At 39.6% G+C, this 24,126-nt stretch overlaps 1 protein-coding gene across 4 annotated transcripts in view; it reads right to left on the bottom strand.

The window, feature by feature from the left end:
• The window catches only part of IKZF1 (IKAROS family zinc finger 1), a 69,137-nt gene that overhangs the window by 32,185 nt on the left and 12,826 nt on the right, over nucleotides 1-24,126 (bottom strand). For all 4 annotated transcript variants that reach the window (XM_063163241.1, XM_063163232.1, XM_063163251.1 and 1 more), the window contains exon 3: nucleotides 17,414-17,533. In XM_063163241.1, the coding sequence (XP_063019311.1) occupies nucleotides 17,414-17,533 (120 nt within the window). The remainder of the gene's footprint in view (nucleotides 1-17,413; nucleotides 17,534-24,126) is intronic.

Raw genomic sequence — 24,126 nt, 5'->3', positions numbered from 1 at the left:
GGAGAGGAGAGGAGAGGAGAGGAGAGGAGAGGAGAGGAGAGGAGAGGAGAGGAGAGGAGAGGAGAGGAGAGGAGAGGAGAGGAGAGGAGAGGAGAGGAGAGGAGAGGAGAGGAGAGGAGAGGAGAGGAGAGGAGAGGAGAGGAGAGGAGAGGAGAGGAGAGGAGAGGAGAGGAGAGGAGAGGAGAGGAGAGGAGAGGAGAGGAGAGGAGAGGAGAGGAGAGGAGAGGAGAGGAGAGGAGAGGAGAGGAGAGGAGAGAAGAGAAGAGAAGAGAAGAGAAGAGAAGAGAAGAGAAGAGAAGAGAAGAGAAGAGAAGAGAAGAGAAGAGAAGAGAAGAGAAGAGAAGAGAAGAGAAGAGAAGAGAAGAGAAGAGAAGAGAAGAGAAGAGAAGAGAAGAGAAGAGAAGAGAAGAGCCTCCAACTAATGGGCACCCTAGGAAGCAGCTAGAAAAAATCCTTGAGAGAGGATTTTTCAAAAAAAAAAAAAAAAAGAGAGAGCACCAAACTGTGATTCTCTGTGTAAGAATAGTTTTTGTTTTGAGGTTTCATTATTTGCTTGTCTGTTGTTTTGAAAGGACAGTTTTAAGAACTGTGCACAATACAGGTCTAGATCTCTGCTCAGCTTTCATCTCTACAGGCAAGTTAAAAAACATGATCGTGGCTCTATCTAGATCATGGCTCTATTTCCTCTGTTGCAGCAGTATTATGAGAGGCCCCTACACTGGTACTGCCTGCATCTCTCCCTTGCATTCAAGGACACAGTGATGGTACAGTTTGGGATTACCTTGAACTATGTGGAAGGCTATTATCTCAAGTTACCAAGCTGGAAACTTTCTGACTTTTTGTCGTTTCTCTTCCCTATTTATAAATCTCTCCCTTCCTTCACTCACCTACCCACTCCTGCCTCTCCATTCTGATCTGCTTCTTTGCATTCCTGGAGGTGAAACAAAAGAGCTGCAGTTGTGACACTGCAGTTTCCACATCCTCCTCACTCTGTTATAAAAGTACTCGAAGAGGAAGAAGGGCAAATAATGAAATATAGGAAAGCAGGAAAAGAGGAAGCAGCCAAGAGATAGCAGCCCAACTGAAATGCTAAGAATTATGGAGAAGTGACATAAAGGGAAGCAAAGACCAGGAATACTTACTTAGGGGCTTAAAAAAAAAAAAAAAAAAAAAAAAAAAAAAAGAGAGAGAGAGAAAAGAGAAAAAGAGAGAGCACCAAACTGTGATTCTCTGTGTGCATCTGGACTCCTCCAAATCTGAACTAACCAGGGGCCCCTTCCTTACCTTCATATCAAAGGCAAAATTAGAAAATAGCCTTTTTTCCTGAAGCTAGCCATCTAGCCATGGGGGACAGAGTGGAAGAATACAGAAGGAAATTGGCTAAAGCAGAGCAGGGATTGCCTAACTGGGCAATCCCGCCTGGCTGGCAGTGGATGGAGCAGACAACTTAGGAAGTCCTTCCACTGAGATCATGTGTCCCACTTGTTCAGAATGAAACTTGGCTGGAGAAGAAAGCATTTAAGATTCACATGAAGGATTTTCTCTTCTTCATTTCCAGGCAAAATAGATACAAAACAGAACATGGACTTCTTTAAGAACAGAGTGGGAACACCAGCTTTTTACACTCTTCCATTTCTTAGGGACTTTTCAGCAAGAATTTGTCTGATAAAGAGCTAAGTAGAAAGTAAAAATGTGAGAAATGACCCTCTATGAATATCACAACATCAACAGTTAGGCATAATTTTTGAGTCAAGCTCCAGTTTTTGTCTTATCGGCTGGCTAACTGAATTTTGTAGTTTCTCAGGAAGATATTGGTCAAATCTTGCATGTAAATAAAGACAAGAGTGTTACACAAAGGTGTACTGTAGTACATTTATTTGTTCATCACTGCATGAAAGCTACCTTATTAGAACAACTGTCAAAACCATTTGGGGCTATTCCCCACAAAAGAGGCTGTCAGGAGGTGATAAGAAATAGGTTTTAGAAAGGTTTCACTTTCTTTGAAATATTCTTGAACAGAGAATATCAGCAGGTTCAGCTCTTCTTCCTGCCATTTATCTGTAAATGAGAGAATATCCTATGGGTCACTTGAACAGCGTTTATTTCTTCAGCTAAAGTTAATGTAATTTGGGATACGTGGGACTTCCTACCTGCATAGGAAGGAGTTAGCACTATTCTCCAGTGAATGGCAACAGTCCCTGAGATGGAATCACTGTTGGAGACCTGCACTGCAAGTCCCATCCTGCAGCTGTTACTGCTCTCCCAGTTGCCTACAGGTACAGCACCAGTACCTCTAGTCTGCAAGGGCAGAGTTTACACAGTGCATTGTTCTTGTAGGGCTTGCAATGACCAAGGTGTGAAATACCCAGTAAATTTCTGTGAGAGGAACTATGACCATTGTGAAGATTTTGCCTAGCTTGTCATATCCTGCCTACTGCAGATATGGGCTTCTGCTTATTTCAGATTTTAGGGGCATGACCTGCCTTCTGACTTTACTGGTCCTGGTCTGGTTTTCACTTCAATGGAACCCCTCTTGATGTAGTTCAGCATTTGCAAGGATAAAATTCAGTCATGTGGCAGCTCAAGAAAAAGAATGTTTTGTTATGTCAAATGAGCACAGTAAGAGAGAACATAGACATGGATGTTCTCCACGGGAAATGGATGTAATTTTTCTATTTGATTTTGGATGAGAAATGTAAAGCAAAAGAGGCATAAACAGAATCACTTTTCTGCCAATCCAGTCATAATGTTACTTACTGTTAAACCAGAACAGTTGGAAACAGCTAAGCATTGGGCTCCACTGTAACCCTAGCCATAGGGAAAGGCACAAGCAGTTTGGTTAAGGAACAATACCACAAGGGGATTTTTATGCTGATGTAAACTTGGAAAAAGAGAACATTAAATAGCAATACAAATGGGTAATACTTGATCCAGAACTATTCTCAGTTTCTCACAATTATTAATAGTATTTATTCTCTAATATTTCTCATTCTCACACTCAGTGTCCTGCTGCTTCAGCTTACAGAGAATTTGATAACAAACAAAATTTTACAGCCTGAAATGGGGGCAAGGCACTGGATGCAGACTGAGAAAATCTAGGTTTAATTCCTAGCTTTGTGACAGACTTCCTGTGTGGCCATGGGAAAGGCATTTAATCCATCATGTGCCCTTACTTCCCTATCTGCAGTTTTCAATTCTTTTTAAATGGGGATAAGCCTTTTCTCTTTTTTTCTTTTTTTTTTCTTTTTTTCTTTTTACGGGGAACTCAAAAGCCATTTTGCTGCTTAGAGTGATTCCTTTATTCAGGTACATGCCTCTCAAGTGTCCTAACTCATAAAGCTGAAATATAGCCATGCACTGGTGATCCTCTTGGTATGTGTTCCACAGAAGATTAGGGACCATGAAGCAGGCAGAAGTTGTAGCTCCAAAAAATTATATAATTTAGGTAGTTGTGAAAATGCTACTCATAGTCTGTGATGCATCCTACAGAATTATACAGAGGTAGAATTACTGTCCAGTCTAATAAACCTTGGTTCTACCATAAAATACTTGATAGCAAATGCTTGGAGCCCTCAGCCAGTTCTTCCTTATCCAGGATTGTTCAAGATCAATAAATAAACTTTGTCTTCCTCAGACTGATGCAGAATCAGGAAAGACATTTTATTTTTCCTCAACTGATCTTTTCTCATGCTATCACTCTGTTCCAAGAGAGATGTAAAAATCTCAAAGACAACTACCTCAAGGAAAGAAAAAAGCATAAGCTGTTTAATATTCAAAGCAGTTTTTAATTATCCTCCACACTGAGGCCAGCATGGCAAAATAATCAGTGGTCAGAGAAAGGAGAGAAGAGAGGGCCTCAGCCTGTACCTCTGGTGTGGGAAATGACCTAAAACCGAAAACCCTCATCTCCAGTTCAGTTGCATAGTGCTTCTTACATGTTCAGTTATGAGGTGCAAAAACTCACTCCACAACCACATTATTAGAGTATTTTTTCTCAAATGTAAAAGATCTTCAGAAGCATCTCAGCATAAAGAAAAGTCTGGACCAGAGTATGGATTTGATATCCTGAAATTTGGGCTTCTGTCCCTACTTTATCTTCACCTCCCCAGCCTCCCAAGATCAGCCTCACTCACTTCTGTCACATCAGCACCTGGTTGAAATTTCACTCACTGCACTGGTACAACCCAGGATTTCTGCCGTTCCAAATCAGGCACAGAGCTTGGAATCAGCCCTCCTCTTTTTCCAGAAGTACAAGTGATACAGTAGATTGCTCCTCTGTACTAAGATCTGGACTAATTAGAAGTCAGGAAACGAATTATTTCCTGATTCTCCAAGTCATCTAATAATTCATTGACAATATTTTATTCCCTCATGTACAATCACCAAATCATTAATTTATTTACTTTTACCTGCCTTATATTTTTCAATCTTATTTTTCAAGCTGAAGAGATGTGGTTTAAAACAAAGTTGAGTACTTTGAACAACACCAATCCCACTGCACCCTGGAGAAGAACACACAAGACTGTTTTGCTGCATCTGTTAGAAAAACAAATTTGCTCTCTGGTCTCCAGAATATTGTATATGGTTTAGATTGCACAGCAGAATTGATTACATTTCATTCTGCCCTACCTTACACTTACCTTGGCTAGAACTTGTAAAGCTTAATTAATCAATTATGTGTATATATATATATAGCCTTAATTAGACTGTAAATTCTTTGGGGTATTCTGTTGATGTTTGTGCAGTGTTTAGAGTAACAGAGGTTCTTTTCCAGTAGCCCTGTGCCACAAAGTAAAATGAGAATCAAAAAAAAAGTCCCAACAAAACAACTGGAAAAAAATGGCAGTAGAAAAAACCTAAGCTTAATTCACTCCCTTTGCCAGTCTGATACCAACAGCAAGAGCTAAAATTGACAAAGGACACACAATTATATTCAACCAGAACAAGATCTGTGCTGTGAAAACTGGTGCCAGGCATTCAGAGGGCAATCAAAACTTGGTCTCCTGTAAGGGTTAATGATCTATTCAGACTATCATTGTTGGTATTTCCTGCCATCTCAGCTTTTATCTCAGCTTTTATGGAATATTTGAAAATGTCTAGCATGCAAAGTTTCTGTCCAACTTCCTCTCTGCTCCTAGTCGCGTGCCCTAGCCAGCATAAGTGCCTTTTACTTGGAAGAATCTTTTAAAAAGTATCTGCCCAGTTTATGTTTAAAGTGCTCTTCAAATATTCCAAAGGATAAGACATTGCATTGTGTTTTCACCAAATATGATGGATTCTCAGGGTAGAAACAAACGTGTGTCCTAATGTGCCGTAACATATCAGGAAACCTTCTTTCCCATGAACTACCAAGTTGCAGCTCCTTGCTGCTACCAAGGCAGAGAGAGTACATCAGCAGTGCCCAACCCAGGGTTCATAAAGCACCTAAATTTTATACTAACACCCAGACAGTATGGCAGGACTAAATGTGAGGCAAATGGAAAAATGAAAAAAATCTGTGACTGGTGAATGATGCTTTGTTCGTTTAGAAGAGAGAAAAAGTCAACTTTCAATCTGAAGTTACTTGTCCAACACAAAAATATAAAATTTTAATGGCTGATTATTTCTGAGCACATAAAACACTCAAATCTCAGTAATCCCAATATTCTACTTGAAGGCCTTTGGACTCTTGCAAACTGTTAGTCATCAGGATTGTCACTTGCATTAGAGTGGTTCTAAGAAATCTCCTTGCCACCTGAATAAATGAAGTATGGCTCATCCACAGCTTCAAATTTCTTTACCTCAAATTCATCATGGAGTCCCAGGAAAGCTGGTGTGAATCACAGGCTTACATCTTCAGGGTAAGGTGCTTCTCAAGTGTTTTAAGAAGAGAACGTTAAAAGTTTCATTTTCTACTGTCATCTGTTTTGTTAAATGAATGTGCAGTGCCTGTCAGTAGGGCAGGATGGTGGCATGCTGCAGAAACCTTCCCGGCAAGTCTGCTGAAACTAGCTTCTGCTGATGCAAATGTGCTATTTGCTAGAGCTGCCCATGGCTATCTGATTAACTCCCATCCTATGCCTGAGCGTGAAAAACACAACCCGCAGCCCAAAATGTGAGGATCACTGTGTTCTCAGGAAGTAGGCAACTATTTGTGCTCTGTCTCACTGAGGGCAAAAAAGAGGAGTGAAAAAACCACCATTGCAGAGAAAACGTGAGTTCCCACACAGGAAGGCAGGGGACTGCATTGTGCTCAACTAGCCTGGTGTTTGTGAGGAGTTATATCTTGAACTTACCTGAAGCTCCCCAAGATGTGCATAAGGAGATTCCCTGAATACAAATTGCTTTCTGGGACAGAAGAGCAGAGCGGTCCATCACTACCTTTATTACACTGGTACTTTTGACTGTGCTTTTGTATTTGTCAGCTCAGTTAGCTACTGAAACATCTCAAAGAAAGTTATCAAGTTAGGCATACATAGGCTTTCAGTAGAAAACTGTATCTCAAATGAGAGATACAAGATATTACATCTGCATTTTCCATTAGATTATGTCAATATGTCATCCATCTCTCCCTCTGCTGTGGGTATTATATGCCCCCCAAAGCTTCACTATGCAGTCATCAATTTGGTATATGACTGCAAAAGAATCTTCTGGAGAAAAACATTTCATGAATGTTTCCCTGTCTCTTCATTACAGACCTTACTTCTATAATACTGCAAGGAATTAAGTAAATAGAGCACCTGAATGCAAGGAGGAATAGCACTTAAGAGCTGCAGGGAAGAATCCTCAGGACTCATGCACCCCTGACTGCTAAACCAGTAGGGGCAGGCAGGAGAGCCTTTTCAGGCAAAGAATGCTGACAAGAAGACTTGGGAGCATGGGTGTTTCTCCCCCTCATTTCTCCATCTCCCTCTATCTTCATGAACTCCTTGGTGGTCCTTCTTGTACTATGACCTTCACAGCTGCCTTGGCCCAGCCACTTGACACAGACTACAAAAGCCACAGTGGGTACAAACGGATCTTCCTCAGCTGTTACCCACTTCCCAAATGGAATTTACAGTTAGGTTTCTTATAGGGATACAGACAAGCTAGCAGGAACTAACCTTTTCCTCTTTTAGGTTTGAAAAAATATTTTTATGGCATGTGTTTATGTTGCAGAGTATATGTTTGCTTGGTCTAGAGAAGAAGGAAAAGCTCAACTTTCAAGATAAATGTTCTTTTGCATATGTGTACTGTTTTTACAGAGACATAAACACAGAGGAACTTGGTTTTGCAGGCACATAATTTTGTGTGCTGACAGACAGGTATTTGTATGTACATATGTGTATGTGTCTACATGTAAATATGCAAAGGGGAAAATACAGGATAAATGGGTCCTGATGGCTGGAAAATACATGGTCATTTCAAATTTCAAAGGGAGTATTAAAGAGAACAAATGAATTATAAAAAGCTTTAGAAATGAAAAACATATTTGCATTATCTTCTAAACACCAAGGCCTGTATCATGTATGGTATAAATCAGTCTCTTTCTTTGAACACAGGAAAGAGCTTATTATTAATGCTTATACTGTACAGCAAATGTACAGACTCATTAATGTGTGATTACAGAATAAACAGTATCAGACTTCTCTAGTCTGTTTGGCAAGGAGAAAAAGAATTCCACTTAACACCACAATAAGCCCATTACAGGATACCAATTTTACTAGGATCTACTAGCAATGTAGTGGCAAGATTAAACAAATGTGATACTACAACAAAGGTAATGCCTCATTACCATTATTCCACCCTCATATATTTCATGTGTTGGGCTCCAAAGCCACTGAAGCCTTTTGCTAGCACAATTATCATTTCTCATTTTTACTTCTACTTGCCATTATGTGGACAAATGGGCAGGAAACTCAATCCCTCCCCAGAAAAGCCTAGTTCCCATTTGACTTCTAGATAAATTGTTGTAGATCCACACCTGCAGCAGACAAAGCTCCAGTGACCATGCTGGCCATTAAGGCTTCCCCACCTCCTCTCCACCATCCAGCCACAGGAGGTGCCAGTTACAAATGGAACAAAAAAGAACAAACCCTGACTCAGAAAAGAAGGGCCATATGAATGGGGAAGGGATGTTCTCACTTCTTTGCTCGTGGCTGCAGTCTGAGAAAACTGGGAGGGGTGCTTTGCTTTGGAAAGACAGAGACATTTACAGCCTGAATTGTGAATAACAGCCAGCTAGATGTCAGAGTATAGACGGATCATGCACAATTTGACACTTCCCTCAGTCTCATTGGTGTTTTTTCTTTGCAAACCTGGGCACAAAACCCAAGCACCCCATAATAAGGCAAACATACTTGTCATAGCAAATTCTACAGGTGCATGTGTTGTTTTCCCCTGAAAATAAATTTTTTTATGGAAAGAACTGGAAGATGTATCTGAAATGCAGATGCAGCATGAGGGGTGCAGAAACAGTGTTCCTCAGTTCACAGTCCCCATTTTGGTGCTAATGAAACCATCCTGCTTCAACGCCAACCACTACCACCACTTCCGAGCATTGCAACACATATTCGCAGCAGGGAAAAACAGGTTCCATAACTTGGCCCATATAATGCTGAGGTGCACACTACTGTGAATGAGAAGGGACAGATCTCCCTCCAAAAAACCCCTAAGCCACTATGAAAAATCAGAACACAAAACTCTTAGCTTAGACAAAAACCCCCAAAACTCAAAAACCACCAAAGATTTGGGAAGTTCAAATCCATAACAGGGATGTTGGCTGATCACAGCTTCTTACAAACACAGGATGCTTCTAAATGATGAAATATGGAGAATGAATATTTCCTCTTCTACTAATTGCAACACAAGCTGAAAGTGTCGCCAACTGTGCCAACTTTAGTTCAAACCCACCTTTTCATTGCATTAAACATTTCTGTTGTTAATCAGCAGGGAGGGCAAAATCATGTGCAGATACTCTGTTATATGAAGGAATTAGCAATTTATTCTAAAGATCTCAGTTATTATTTTTTTTTTTTAAGGATGTGTCAGGGAACAAGTGAAGTGAGTTTCTCATATCATTCCATGAAATAATCTAGACGTTACTGAAAACTCTGGTAAGAGCCACTTCCTCAGAAGTAACATTTCCAGGGTAAAAAAAAAGTTCATGTGAAAGTTCTCCTTACCCTTCAGTTTCTTCTCCTTTTTTTTTCCCTCCTTTTTTTTTTTGTCTTTAAACTCTGATATGTGGCTGGGAGGAGTGGAAGTTAATTCATGCTGTCATATTTCTCCATTTTTGCTACATTTATTGCACTTCTCAAGCTAGATAATTTTGGACTATCTTTGAGGGAAGAGAAACAAGAGAAATGGAATGTGAAAAATAAAGAGGAAAATATGTGCCTAAACTTTTCTTTTTAGATCAGGCTTGTTTTGGCTGGAATTTGAGAATAATTCTGTGCTTGCTCTGCCATTTTTTTTCCCTCCAATTCTTCAATCAGGTTCTTAATTCAGTTTTTAGGTATGGATTTTGCCATGTTAGGATTGTAATCTCATTTTCATCAATGGAGTATGAGTTACTCACTCCCAAAAATCCTGTTGGGTGCCTGTGATGTCACTATGGCTAATGGTGAAACAATAGATTAAATACCTTCTTGGGATCTCTTTTTATGCAGGCAACTTAGACACCTAAATGCTTCTGAGAAACATGACCCTAAACTGCAATACAAGAACTGGGCATTATTCCTAACTTCAAGATGTGTAAAAAAAAAAAAAATAAGCACACACCAGGGTTACTTTAGTAGGAATTGTGTTCCTGCATGTGCACCTTTTTAACACAGAATCCACACAGAATCTATGGTTGAAGAAGGAGACAAGAGAGGGAGGGAGCAGCAGGATGTCTTGCACTGCAGGCTGAGGTCTAGCCTGCTTTGGGGCTGCTGTTCTGCTCACTTGTTCAGGGAGTGAGCTGGATGAGGCATGACAGTTTCCAATAAGCTGTGTCTGGAAGCCAAAATCCCGGGACACTAGCGGATCCACCTTCACAAGTTAACAGCTTCCTGTGGTCCCACATCACCACCATAAATGATATGCTGAGGGTAAGCCTGCACTGGTGCCTATGTCACACCTCTCTACTGCCTGCCAGGCAAAGCTGTTTCCTGAGAGGCTGTCTGAGGCTTCAAGAAACCTCACATAGCGAACTCAAAGGAAAAGGTTTGGGAACAAACCTGTGCCCTGCTGCAATGATTGGTGTTCACTCCTGGCTTTAGGACTATAGCTCCAAAAAGGAGCTCTTCCATCCCCTCTCTTTATCATAAAGGGCTTTTTCTACATTGGAGAAAACTGTGGAGGCATGGCCGCACTGCACATCCTTCCTTGCAAATCTCAGATGTGGGGGATTGAGCCAGAGTGACACTGTGTTTGCATATTTTACTACGGGACAGAGCCCAGGAAGTTCATCTGAGGGGAAAGCATAGCTGCAGGTCCTCTGCAGCCAGAAACCATCTCTTCCCAGGGAGCCACCAGAGCAGGAGCTGAAATTACAGAAATGTGAGGAGTGGCTGAACAAGACCAAAAGAGCAGCTGGTTCTGAAACATCACCTCTGTAGGGGCAAGTAGTTCCTGCACTGTGCCTCAGTACAGCAGTTAAGTTTTTGGTAAGGCTACAGTCAAGAGCACTCAGGGTGAGAGAAAACTTGCTCAAGGTAAAAAGCAAGCCTACAACAAAGACTAAGCAAGAATTAACACAGAACAGAGGGGTGGCTGGTGTCAGGAGATGAATCCAACCTTTTGATGAAGAATTATTCCCTTAAAAATCACCTGAATTTTTGAAAACTGCAGTTACAGATGTCCTCCCCAGCTTAAAATATGCCCACCTTCCAGCCAGAGCATGGTGTTTCTGAGTTGAGCTGCAGCCACTGCTGAGATCCTGCTAGATAAATTTAACTCCTGAGCTAGAAGGGGGCTTATCTCTGAGGCACATCTCTTCTGCTCAGATAAAGAGAACTTCCTCTCACTGCAGTTTAGATCAGCGGACTCAATCTCTGTACCTAAAGCCACACAGCTAAACACACTGCATCTCTCCTATTCAAGCAATGTGTGCCACTCTCTAACACTGAACAAACAAAACTTGCACAGCTCCCAGGTTTTTCCTGACTTTTGTGCTGATGTTATCTTCTGAAAACACAGCTTTACCCAGCAGGTGCTCATGAAATAGGCTGCAGCTCCACAAGCTACACAGCTCTGGAGAAACAGGAGAAAAAAAAACATAACTTCAGGACCTCCTGCAATATCATGTTGCCACACAGTGGCAACACAAATCATGCTGCTGTCATGTTTCTGAGTAAAAGAAATCCTCACAAAACTAAATAAAAATCATTGTAAAAATACAACTCTTTTTAGGATCAGTTCTGTTCTCAAGGCTTTGATTTTGTCATGTGCTATGGTTTCATCAAGAGGGCAGATTTTTACATGCCTGATCTGGCTTTGCATGGACAGGTTGAGAGAACTGAGCTGATAATGCAGCACAGCCTACACTGGGGCTGCAGCAGCTCTGTTTTCCAGGCTGGGTCACCCTTACTTCCACAAATTTCTTGCAAGTTTATTCTGAAAATGTTCACCCTCCATTACTTGCAGCAAGCATTTTTAAATTTGATAGAGGAATTCACCTTTAGTAATAGGACATTTTTCCATTTGCCTTTGTGCACATTTTTCCAAGTCATTACATAGATCAGAGGTTGTCTCTTGGCACAACAGGAAATTCCCAATGGCCCCATATACCAGTGTCTTCTGCACCTTCTGTTTCACACTATGCTCATGCAAAATATTCCTTTGAAGGCTGGAATATAACTTATATCCTGTATAGCACATTTAAGGGCATTCATGAAATTTGTCACATGCCTTCTCCAACTAAACCATCCTCTTCTATACAAATCCCTATAAGAGTTTAGCAGGCAAAGCTAAAATAATCCCGACAAAAATATCTCCTGCATTCTTCTTAAAAAAATATACATCATACTGGCAGGCTCTCAGAACATACAATACCAGTCCATACTGGGGACTGTTACTTTGGGGTTAGAAATAGGGGCTTCAGACCAAACAAGAGGGGAGATTCCTGACTTCCCTATTTTTAAAAGTTCCTAAAATATTTCAGCTTCAAGTTTTTCAATTCCTTCAGAAGCCTCCTCAGTTGGACTTTCAAGCCTTGTCTCATTGTGGAGGGTTAAAGATAATTTTCAAAGCTCCCCAAACCATCTCAAAACAAATTTTCTCTCTGCTCTCATGGGGGCTACATCGGGTGAGACAACAATTATCACTGATTATTTACAAAGGCTTGTCAGTTTCTACACACTTCCAGACCTTTGAGTAGTAGAGATGTCCATCTGAAACCTGAGCAAATAAAACATATTACACAGTCCTCCAGGTTATTCCAGCTCTTGGAATTTGGTTCCCTGAATGTCCAGGCATACACATGCCACACTTTATTACTCATACACAAGACACTGCCTTCATAGCCACTGAACACCCACAAGGAGGAGTGTGCAAATAGCTCCAGCAGCCTTTTTCTTCAGCTCCTTTTCCTGCCCTGCAGAATTACCAGGGCACCAGTGCACTGGACCTGTCTGAACCACAGGGCCGATTTTGCAAGCTGGGGTGGGGCACTTCCCCTTTTGTCTTTCCTCGCTTTTCCCCTCTGTCTGCTGCCTTTCCACACTTCTACTCTGTCTCCACCCAGCTGTGTGTGAGTTGCAGTAGATTTATGTAATGGCAATGGTTGTGGTTGCCTGTGGTGGCCCCTCAGCAATTCTTGTGCCTGTGATCTCAAATGGTGGAGCTCCTTTTAAGGAAATAAAGTAGCAAAGCTTCTCAGAGAGGGGACACTAGCCTGCATCAGTAAGTAGCTCCTCATGCAGGTTACAACCTCTGAATGCCCATGGCTGAGAGGGAGGACCCCAGGGTGTGAAGGCAATGCCAGGGTCCCAGTGATGCCAGACACCAAAGCCTGCAGGTACACAGGCTTCTCCTTCAACAACTGAGTTGTGAGAGGGACAGAACATCATCATTTGGTATTACCCACTGGGGGAGAAAAATGTCCAAAAAAATCTTCCTTTTAATGTTGCTTCTCATACCTATTTATTTTAAACAAATAGACTTTATAATTTCATATGAATCTTGTCTGTTTTCTACTGATGTCTATGATCACCCTGACTGGTTACTTTGGGTATACTCTGTCAATTGTTTGACAGTTTCAACCCAATTTTGTGAGATGAATTCTCCCCACCTCTGAAAAAGAAGATCTCTATACATTATTTGTTCCAAGCCCAGACTGTAATCTGTGACTGCAGTGGTAACATTTGACTTCTATCTTAGAAGCCTATGGTCATCTGCAGCACCAGACAGCTATCCGTGCAGAAATGGTGAGCCCACAGCCTCCTTCTGAAGCCACTAACACTGTGAGAAGTTAAAAGAGGTTTTTTTTTTTTTATCCAGTGATGGCCACCTATGGAATGAGCAGTTATGGATAAAGAAGGCACGGCCTACCTTTCCAGACAAATGCCACCACTGCAGCAAAGGGCTCTTTCTCCATGAAGTAGGATTTGATCTACAGATCACTGAGTCATTAACTTCCCACACATGTATTAGGATACAGTCTCAGAGCACAAACAGCCCTAAATTGCAACTGTTTACCACACACAGGATGTTCAGTACTCATCGTCCACAAAAGGTGCACACAACGTTTAACCTGAACCTTGCAGAGACTGAGAATTATCAAATGATATTTCCAATAGGGTACCATGAGAAATAGGGCTGTTCAAAATAGGCTGCAAAGCCACTAATTCTTAATGGAATGGACTTCCAGTGGATTTCTAAATAACTCAGACCAAGATTTCAAAAGGATATTTAGGAGAGATGATAAAAGAGAGTCTCCAGAGCCCTAAAGAGCTGTGAAAATCTCACACTTTGCTGAAAATGTTCACTGTGTCTTCTAGAGAAACTATCTGTAGAGCACATGGGTGAAAAGAACAAGATTAAAATAATAAAATGTTATAGGTGTCAGATCAGCCTGAGAAGTAAATTTGGGGTGGAGAACAGGACAAGGAAGGAAGAAGATCTAGTGGAGAGAGCAGCAGAAATTAAGCATGCAGAAGGAAGCTGCTCAACACATAGTGGCTTTCTGGGGGTTGCAACATTAAAATGATAGTAAGCTCATCAAGGAAATGAAGAGTCTTGATGTTGACCAGAACATCTCTTCCAATATGTTTCTGCTTTGCTGTGCTACTTGGGGTTATTACTAGAAACTGTTGATGACTTTACTTCCATAAATTATCCTTTCAGACCTGTTGATCATTGGTCAGAAGAAACCCATGTTTTGGGCATCCCCCCTGCCTGGGGACACAAGTCAAAACATACATTTCATGATCCCCTGGTACCTCCTTTATGAAATTTGCACCCTCTATAGTAATTTTAAATGATAATTCAAAAACTAAAGGCAACCAATAAAATCTGGCAAGTAGAGGCCTTCAACACCTTCCTTCTCAGAGCAGGAGAAATATCTCCAATGTTTCTATCAGCTCTGTAGCACCACATTAAAGTCTCAGTACATGTTTGGAAGAAGCACAAAAAGAGATTTTTAAAAACACATGGAAGAGTAGAGCCTATCTTTTTTTTCTAAAAATAGCTTATTTCCTGTAATTTTTGACCTTTGAAATGCTAAATTGATGAAAAAGGTAATTAAACTTTTGACTCCAGGAGTCAAATAATGAAACATTTTTTCATTAAATGTTACTACAAATCTGAGTATGCGAGTTGTCAATTCAACATTTCTATCTCACAGACTGATTAAAACTAAAAAAAGACTTCTCACCTAATTTCAGTAGGATGAGGTAAATATTTATTCTTTTCATTTAAAAAACTTGCAATTCCCATTGTTACCTCTATAGCCCTACATATACAAAAATATCCTCCAGAATGTAGAGACTTCATTAAATGTCTGACTCAAATTCCTTGGTGTATGCTGCATGGACAGCTGATCTCTCAGGGTGTTACAGGTTAAGTGGAATGCATTGTAAACCCTATGTTGAAATAAATCCAAATGCTAGGGGATTCCCTTTTGATGAAAGAAACAGATGGGACATTAGGAAAGTCATACAGGGAGAAATTCTTGGCTGGCCATATCTGTTCATGCAGGGCCTGTTGGTTACCACAGGCCACAGTCTAGCTCCCACCTGCCAAATACACACAGATAACATCTGGGTCTTTACAATGCTCTCCTGTCTATCTGTCAATCTTCAAACTAATTTTTCAGATCATTCTTGTCTACCTAAGTTTGGTGATGACTAACAGTGAAGAACAGATCTAGGGACATGGCAATGACAGTGTTGTACTAAACACGAAGCCTGTCTACGCTTCCAGGCCACCGCCTACATAGGAAGATAGCCCTCTTCACCCCTAATACACCTATAGGATCATGTAGGCCAAACACCACTCCTAAGGTATTATTTTATTCCTAAATTGAAGATCCAGAATGTGAACAGTAATCATATGGCTCCTGATATGCCTGGGGCATATATTCAGATCCTCTTTGTAAAAAGGAAGAATTAATTTTTTTAGTATACTGTTTTCTGAGAGCTAGCTTAAAGTTAGTAAAAAGGAGCAATAGAAGAGGTAAAAGTGCATGCAGCTTTACAGAAAAAACAAATATTGCAAGCATTGGAATTGATACCTACAGATCATCCATAAGGCAGAGTATTGTGAATCGTCTTTGTTTCTGTTGGCTATGGTAAATGTCTCACTACAAGATATGGCCCTTATAAACAAAAGACCTATGGGTAAAGTGGCTGGAGAAAAATTGTTAATGTCAGAGCATGGTAAATCTTATTTATTGCTGAGTAATGAGAATAACAGATGGAACTTATTTAGAATATGTGTACGTGTTGATATATGACTGAACTGTTGACAGAGTCATCGTCAGCAAATATGAAGTTCAACTTTGCTGCATCTTCATGATATTTGTAAGTATATCAAAGAAAATTCAACACAATGAAAAATCGTGTTTGGGTTTGAACAAAGAATTTAAAACTTTAATTTTTGACTCAGGGCTTAAATATTTAGTAGGCTTAGTTACTGTGGTAGAAAGGTGACACAACTCGTTTTGCTGAGTCGATAGACAAGCAGTTAATGAAAGATTTTGTCCAAAGATCCTTGGACTTAAAAATAAATCATTTAATAAGTGATCCAATTGTTAAAAAGCATTTTTAAATATTATTTTTTTCATAAAGTATGTCAATATGCATCTAGGAGCTGAAATTTTTGCTCACATTTTTGATAAGAGGGGATCAAATAATAAATAGACTGAAGATGCATGAGATGATACACTCCCTACTAGCTTGTGCTGGAGTTTGTGAGTAGGTTCTATTCCTAATGCTGACACCATCCTTGTGTATTATGCTGAATTAATTATTTTGCCCTCTGTGCCTCCCTTTCCACCTAGTATCCTCTACTGGATTTCCCTAGACAATTAATATTTAAAGGCACTTGCAATCTTTCTGTAAATCGTCCACCCTGACCCTTACTCTTACAATAATGTTAGAATGTAAGAATAATGAACAATACTTTTATTCGTGGGTAAACACTTGTACTTTGATAGTCATCCCTTTACAGAACTATTTTTATCACATAGGACATTTCTCACAGCATTCTGGGAGTCACTGTGCTTTTTTTCCCTCTTTTCCTTTTTTTTCCCTATTAGTTAACAGGCATGATGCTCAAGTAATATTTAGTCTTTTTAGTGCACCACGTGGGAGCTGGTGCATACAGTAGTCATCAGCATTGCTAGTCCTTGGTGTGAGTCTGGGATCCCTAAGAATAATCAGCATTTTGCACAATCATCTCTGGACAAAAATTCCAACCCAACAGACTTCATCGATTGTGGATTTTTATCTAAAAGATAAGTGTTTCCCAAAGTTCCCAAAATCAGAGATAAATGAAGATCAAATATTGGAATCTCAAATATATAAATACTATGTGTGTTCTAATTTGTATTTCTGAAGAAATCTGAATAGAAGATAACACAGTAACATTCAAGACAGCATTCAAATTAATAACAAAATAACAATAAAAATACTTGAGCATTTATTGAATTTTTATGAAATCTGACTTCATATAATTTTGACCTGGACCCACATATTTCATTCCATTTCCTACATAGAATGAAAACTCTCTTTCCTGAGGAGAATATCAAGCAACAGTCATGGTAAGAAAATAAAAAGTAGGATCTTTATAAGTTCTCTGCAGATGAAGATGCCCTTCCCAAAAAAAAAGTTGCATAAAAAACACTATGCACTCGAAGAAGATGGAAAGGCACAGGACCTGCTTGTTTACCAGTTTGTGAAAAAGTAATTTAACATTTTTGTTATATCATCTACTAGTATTTCTTATTAGATTGTATTTGTTATCTTACCCAAGATTCTGTCATTCTTAGAACTCTGCTGACCTCCAGTACTAGTTGAAAGGTCCTCTGGTATAGGCATAGGTTCATCTGGATCATCAGGGACATCACTAGTTGGAGGACTTTCCTTTCCTAATAGTGAGGAAAGCATCAGTTAGATTATCATTGTCGGAGCAGCCTCATTTTCAAATAATACCATAAGAGGAACCACAAACCAAAAAAAATTTACAAAACCCCTAAACACTACTAAAACATGATATTCTTAGGACCCAACCCCACTCCCACAAAGAAAACGTCTTAGGAATACAGGGGAATAATATTTTTTAAAAGAATGCATATCAATGTCTGTGACAAATTTACTGAGTATGGATGCACAGTTATTAGTCTTACCATTCTGGATATTTGTGAGATATGTATGTTTTCCAGCTGCTACGCTCAGAAGGTCCAATTTAGCCAACACAGACTGACAGATTATAAAGGTTATCAAATGGACATCCTTGGTAAAAAATCTTCTTTCTTCCACAACTTCTTGAGAACACATCTGGATTTGCTTCAAAGACATAGGGAATTCTAACCCACAGGTATTCTGGGGCTCCAAATGAACTACCTCAAATAAAGTTTTATCTTCAACTGAAAATTCAGTTACAATGCCAGCAAGCTTCACTAATACCCCCAGATCAAGTTCTGGCTGGTCCTCGTAGAAGTAGTGAAATGCCTGTAACTATCAGGACTTCTTAAACATGTACAATTAGCAGACTTCAAGGATTTTATTGTTTTCTATTTGCAAATAGTAAACAAACCCAAACATCTTGAGTACACAAGGCTTTGCAGAGGCAAACAGGTTGGTGCTTTAAAACACTGTAGATATTGTGGAACTGTTTTAGTGCCAAACACAATACAGTAAGAAAAAAGAACTCTTTTGCTAAGTATTGTGCTTCCAGAAATTGTGAGGTTTCTTGATTCATCCCTCAGTAACAGCATACATCTCCTGCCCATAGCACTATCACTGTCTTGCAGAACTTTCAAAATGACTGCATATATCCCTAACAAAAGCATGCCTTGGAAACATCTATTGAAGGAATTGAAGGAAGTGATTAATTTCATTGACTATTACTAAAAGACTGGCCTTTGCATTAATAGCAAGGAATAGAACAGGCCCAGAGCAGAATTCAAATGCAGTAATGTTCACATAAGACCCTTGTCTCGAAAATGGAGATGTTACCAAATTACATTGATGAAATCTGTTTGACATCCTGTGGCAATTGGCACACCAGTAAGGGCAGTAATTTTATGGCACACAGCCTTAACAAATTTGTGGGTTTTTTCCTAATGAGGATTCCCTCATTAAAACACAAACATCAATTAAACCTTAAACACTTACCAGAAATGGAAAAACTAAACCAAATATACCTTACTTTAGTGACAGCAGCTCAGTGGTGCCAGTTACGGACTTGATCTGAATGAAGTGATTGGTTTCCTCCCTGCCTCCTGGATGGATCAAAGCATTGTGTTTTCCCATCTATATTGATCATGATGGGGAGAAATGATAGGTAGTTTTAAATCATCTTCCAAATTAGCTGTTTTGAGTTGTTGGCACAGACTTGTTTAAATGAATTAAATGAGTATGTGACTGCATTTCTTAATGACACACCTATGAAACTGAGGAATAATTGCTGAGCAGGAGTTTTGAGAGCTGCATCAGGTGAACTATCCCAAACTGCAGCCAGAGGACTCCAGGGTGTTGAAGAAACAGTTCTGCACTGGCAAGAGGATTAACTAGATGATTTAATAAGGTCCCTCTCATACCCAGCTTCTGTGGCATATTCTTAAATGGGCAAAATCACACCCACTGGATATCAGTGAAAGAGCAAAGGCAGATTGCATAAATGGAGAAGAGGGAGCATGAATTTTACAGCAAAGGAAAATAAAAGCAGGAAGTAAGTAAATTTTTTTTTTTAGCATTAACAATTTAACTCCTTATTAAATTATTTCTTCAGATTCCTGGGATGTAGGGAACCTACAGAACTGACAGCAACTTTCCATTGCAAGTCCTAACCTGCCAAGTTGAGGCATCTCTTACAGATAAAATGCATAAGTGAGGAGAGACAGCTGAAATATTTCAGTTTGTTCAACATATTTTGCCCCACACAAAATGAAAACCAAAAAAAACTCAGAGGTTTAATTGGAGGGCAAGCAACAGCCTGGCAGCTTTCTTTACATTACACATAAATTAACAAAATTTGTTAAAAAGTAACAGTAATCCAAAGCTACCTGCATCTTCCAAGGATGAAACAGCACTCCCAGTTACAACAATGGATGTTGATGCTTTGACTGAGTCTAGACTGAGAAGAACAATTATCCTAAAAAGCTGAAAACTATGTATGATTACAAACCAATATAAACTCATAATACCAAAACTATGGGAAAACAGGTAACAAAATAATATCTTTATAAGCGTGTTATTAGGCATCCTACAATGTAGTCTAGGCAGGATTTGAAGTCAGAGCAGTCCTTTTGGAATGGAAACCTGTTAGCAGAAGAATACATTTGCAGTGGGGAGCTCTTTGGTTCACTAAATGGGTATCAGTCTTCTACTTGTTAAATTAATAGCAGTTTGCCCAGGTGGTATGAATCAGGCTCGCCTCTTGGACTTGGTGGGGTAGAAGCTGGAGATCGGGTCTGTTTCCCTCTTTGCAGAAGACTGCAGTTAAGAAAACTTATAAACTTGTCTTTAATGACTCATTTAATATAATTTGATTTCTTCTTGTTACTCATGATTGAGAAATCCCTACATGCAAAAAGACAGGACAAAAATAGTGGATTTTAAATAGATCCATTTATTGAGCTCTGTCTCTTGGATTCTAGAGCATCGTATTTGTATTTCATGCCTTAACTACATCCGAATCATTACACCATGGTAAGCTCATTACTGCATGGCAATCTTACACATACACGATCTCAACAACATTCTTTTTCCACTGAATTTAGAAATGGAAGGGTAGTGGGGGAAGGTGGGAATGCTTTCCATTTTAATTTCAAACAGATGAGCCCAGAACAACAACTGGTCAAAGAAAAAGGAGCTAAACCCCATCCCAATACCTAGAGGCCAGTACTGGGGAAAATTATTCAAAAGTCACATAACAGAGCAAAGTAGCTTAAGAAGTAAAGTATAAAAAAAATAATCTAATCTTGAGGTCTAAGGGGTGAGTTTTGGGTTTCTAAATTAATTATTATAAAAAGCCACCTTAGCTGTGGAATTGAAGTTCTGTTTCTGGTACTGCCACTGATTTGCGTTGCTCTTGGTTAACTCAAAAATAGAAAGAATTACCACTGCAGGCTGTATCAAATGAAAGAATTACCACTGCACCATTGTATCAAATATTCCTTTATTCCAATCTGCATCTCTGTAAGATGGTCTTAGATTTTCTACACTGCCATTTCTGTATAAAAATAGTCAAAGAGCCTAACCTATCAGTGGTGCTTGGCAACACCCTCAACTTCTCTCTATTTGAGTTTCCTCATCTCTGCCCTAAAAATATACCTGAAGCCATAAGGAAAGAGAGGGAGGGGAAAAAACTGCAATAAAGTTCAATAAGGTTTTAGTATCTTTTATTTCTGTCAAAGTCCTTAGCCTTTACATGTTCCTTTAGCATGTGCATCCAGATCTGAGAGTGATTCAGTTCATGCCAGAATGGTGCTGCTGGTGCTACAATTGTTGAAAAGAAAGCCAGGGCAGGATATATTATAGAAATCTCATTCCCTCTCCTTTGAAAAACTAATGTTGTGTGTGTGTGTCTATTTAATATTGAGGGTTTCTTCTTCCTGCTTTTGCAGAGTGCAGCACAGCCTGATTTGTTCTAGGAGATCTCTTAATGTTAGATGTGGAAACATTTGTACCGTTTTTTCACCTTCCTTAACTGTTAGACCCTAAAACTGAAAAAAAAAAAAAAAAAGAGAAAAAAAAAAGAAAAAAAGGCAGGAAAAATACTGCTTGTTAAGTGAGATATTATCTGTGTTTTCTGACTCTCTTGTATGGGTGCCGGATACCATTTGGTTAAATGTATGTCAGCTCTCTCCTCATTTCAGAACTGCAACTGCTTGTCTCATGAAATATCACTTTCAGGAGAAAAATAAAAAGTGTGAACTCTGTGCTAGTCACACAGTATTTCAGTTCCTCTAGGAGTCAGCCATGCCTGGATTCCCCGAGGTGGGAATGCCTGTGTGCATGCAGGGTTTGGCTCACTCGCATTAGTTTTATACTCTCCTGGCCTGGCTGGTCGCTGCCACACCTGAGTCAGCTGCAGCTGCATAGAGCACATGGCTGCAAAACACCACATTTGAGCTGGGGCAACTGTTTCTAGAGACCTTCTTTATTTCTGGGTTGAAAAGCAAAACAAAAAGACCTGAAGAAATCCACCAAACCAAGTTTATTTTTTAACTTATATTTTTAAAAAACCCAACCAAGTGTGCTCCTGAAGCCCCCTAATTCCATAGGCCCACAGAGCCAGATATACCTGACGAGCAATACTCATAAAACAGGAGAAATAAATAAGTGTTTTACAGTTGTCAGGACAATCTTACACTTCTGAAACTGCAATTGTTTAATTGTTTCCCAACATATAGCAGAGCTCCCTCATCATGCTAGGAAGCATCCCAGAAGCATGTAGAAACCAAGGAGAATATACAAGGGGAAAATTCCTTTCTGTATTCACCAACCTATGAGAAAGAAGTAGATAACATCCCTGTACCTTCAGATCCTCTACTTTTGAGGTCTAGTAAGAGCTTATGAAGAGGCAGTATCTGTGGAACCTAATCTGACAAACTCTCATTTCCAGAAGGTGAGTCCCCAAATATCTCTTACCATAAATGAAAGTAAATTAGGAAGTTCTTTCTTTGGCCATAACTCCAGCTAACAACCCAATACAAGTCACAGCCTTTACTCACAGAAAGTACCAGATGCTCAGTGACAGAAATGGCAGGAGAGTTCAAAGCACAATCTAATCAGTTTGTGTAGGTCTCCCTCTTATCAAAGGTAACTTTCTTTTTCAAGAAAACCCTCTCTCATTGAAGAATAGTACTATTGCATGATATGCTAGAAAAGCTAAAAGGCACAGCAAAATACTACAGTGTTTCAACTACAAAAACTTTGAGAACTACAAATTATAGATATACATCTATTATGTATATATTTACATTTATAGATATACATCTATTGTGTATATATTTACATATATACAAGCATTCACAATGGCAAAGGTTCTTGTAAGATTTCTCTCTGAAGGGGAGAGGCCGGCCACAAGGAATGCAAAGTGTTTGCTCTACCAATCCAATCCTTGACTCAAGGCAGCATCTCCCCTGCTTCTACTCTTCATGTCAAAAGAAAAACAAGCAATGCTCTAGTAAGAAGTAGCAGGTGTGAAGCTCAAATTCACACAGTTGTAAAGAATACCACAACAGTTAGGTGGGGGTATCCAGGGTAGCCTGTGCTGCTGCAGAGGAAGAGGAGGTCAGTGCTCCTCCCCATAAGAGCTCATGCAAGCAGGGAAGGGTTTCTGCAGCAGGCAGAGGAGCTGGATTCAAATCATGGTGCCTCCCATTGCTCCAGGCAGATCCAAAGTGAATAAACAACTAAACTCCACTACTTTTTCTGCTAAGGCCACAAATGCTCCAGGAACTGCATAAGACAGATTTTATTTCATTTACAAATTGGTTCAACCTGCAACAAAGCAGTGATGTGTAAGTTTATCCAGTTACAATTTCAAATTTGTTACCTCAGGAGCAAGTGAAACGTCTCCACAGGGCTAACTAGAAATGACTTCCCTATAATAAACATAACTGGTAATCTTCTGTTGGCATGAAAGATTATTATACTGTTGCTCTTTCAGACAGAAAATGTGTTTGATTTTTATTTCTCAGATGACATTGAAAGTTCTGGGTTCCAATTTTTGACAAAACTTTTCAAAAACTATTAGGAAGGAGGCAGTAAAATAACAAAAGAGAGAGGGAAAGAAAACAGTATTCATGTTTTTCAGAAAAAGCCAGTGATATAGTCACCTACACTATGCCCAGACCTTTACCAGATGCCTCCTACAGCTGGGCCCCCCAGCTCCTGAGACAGCAGTGCCCAAGAGCTGCCTCTGAAGCAAGAGCTGCACGCCCAGGTGTCTGCTGTGAGTGGGCTCAGTGACGGGGCTGTCGTGTTCCAGGCTGAACACTAAAAGTGAAAACTGAAAGCCATTACTGTTGCAGCTGCCAACATTTTAGGGAAACTGGGAAAGACAGTAACTTGGCCTTTTTCAGCTGAGGAGGCACAACAATATGAATATGTATTATCTTGCTAAGCCAATTTTTTAAGGAATCAGTTTCCAAGGAAGTTAAGAATACCCCCAAGGAATATCAATATGGGGTAAGACTGCAAAATCATATTCGAGTGACTATGGAGCAAGTTTTAGATACCAAAATTCTCTGCCATTTAAACATGTTTTAAAATATTATCTTGAACAAAAACAATTACAAGCATAAAGTCTCATGCCAATCAGTTCTCATTTTCTTTTTTTCTTCTTGTTCTTTTGTCTTCTTTTTTTTTCTTTTTGTTTTTAAACACATATAAGTAAAACTGAATGCTTTGGAAAAAAGTCAAATAACCCTGTATGGTAAATACAGTTTGTTTTTCATTTGTATTTGCCCCCTCCCACCTGGTAAATTTAGTTTGTTCTCTATTTATT

This window comes from Melospiza melodia, chromosome 1 (genome assembly GCF_035770615.1).
Source record: "Melospiza melodia melodia isolate bMelMel2 chromosome 1, bMelMel2.pri, whole genome shotgun sequence".
Taxonomy (NCBI): domain Eukaryota; kingdom Metazoa; phylum Chordata; class Aves; order Passeriformes; family Passerellidae; genus Melospiza; species Melospiza melodia.
Note: the sequence above shows the minus strand (reverse complement) of the source record. Positions and strands in the feature narration are given on the sequence as shown.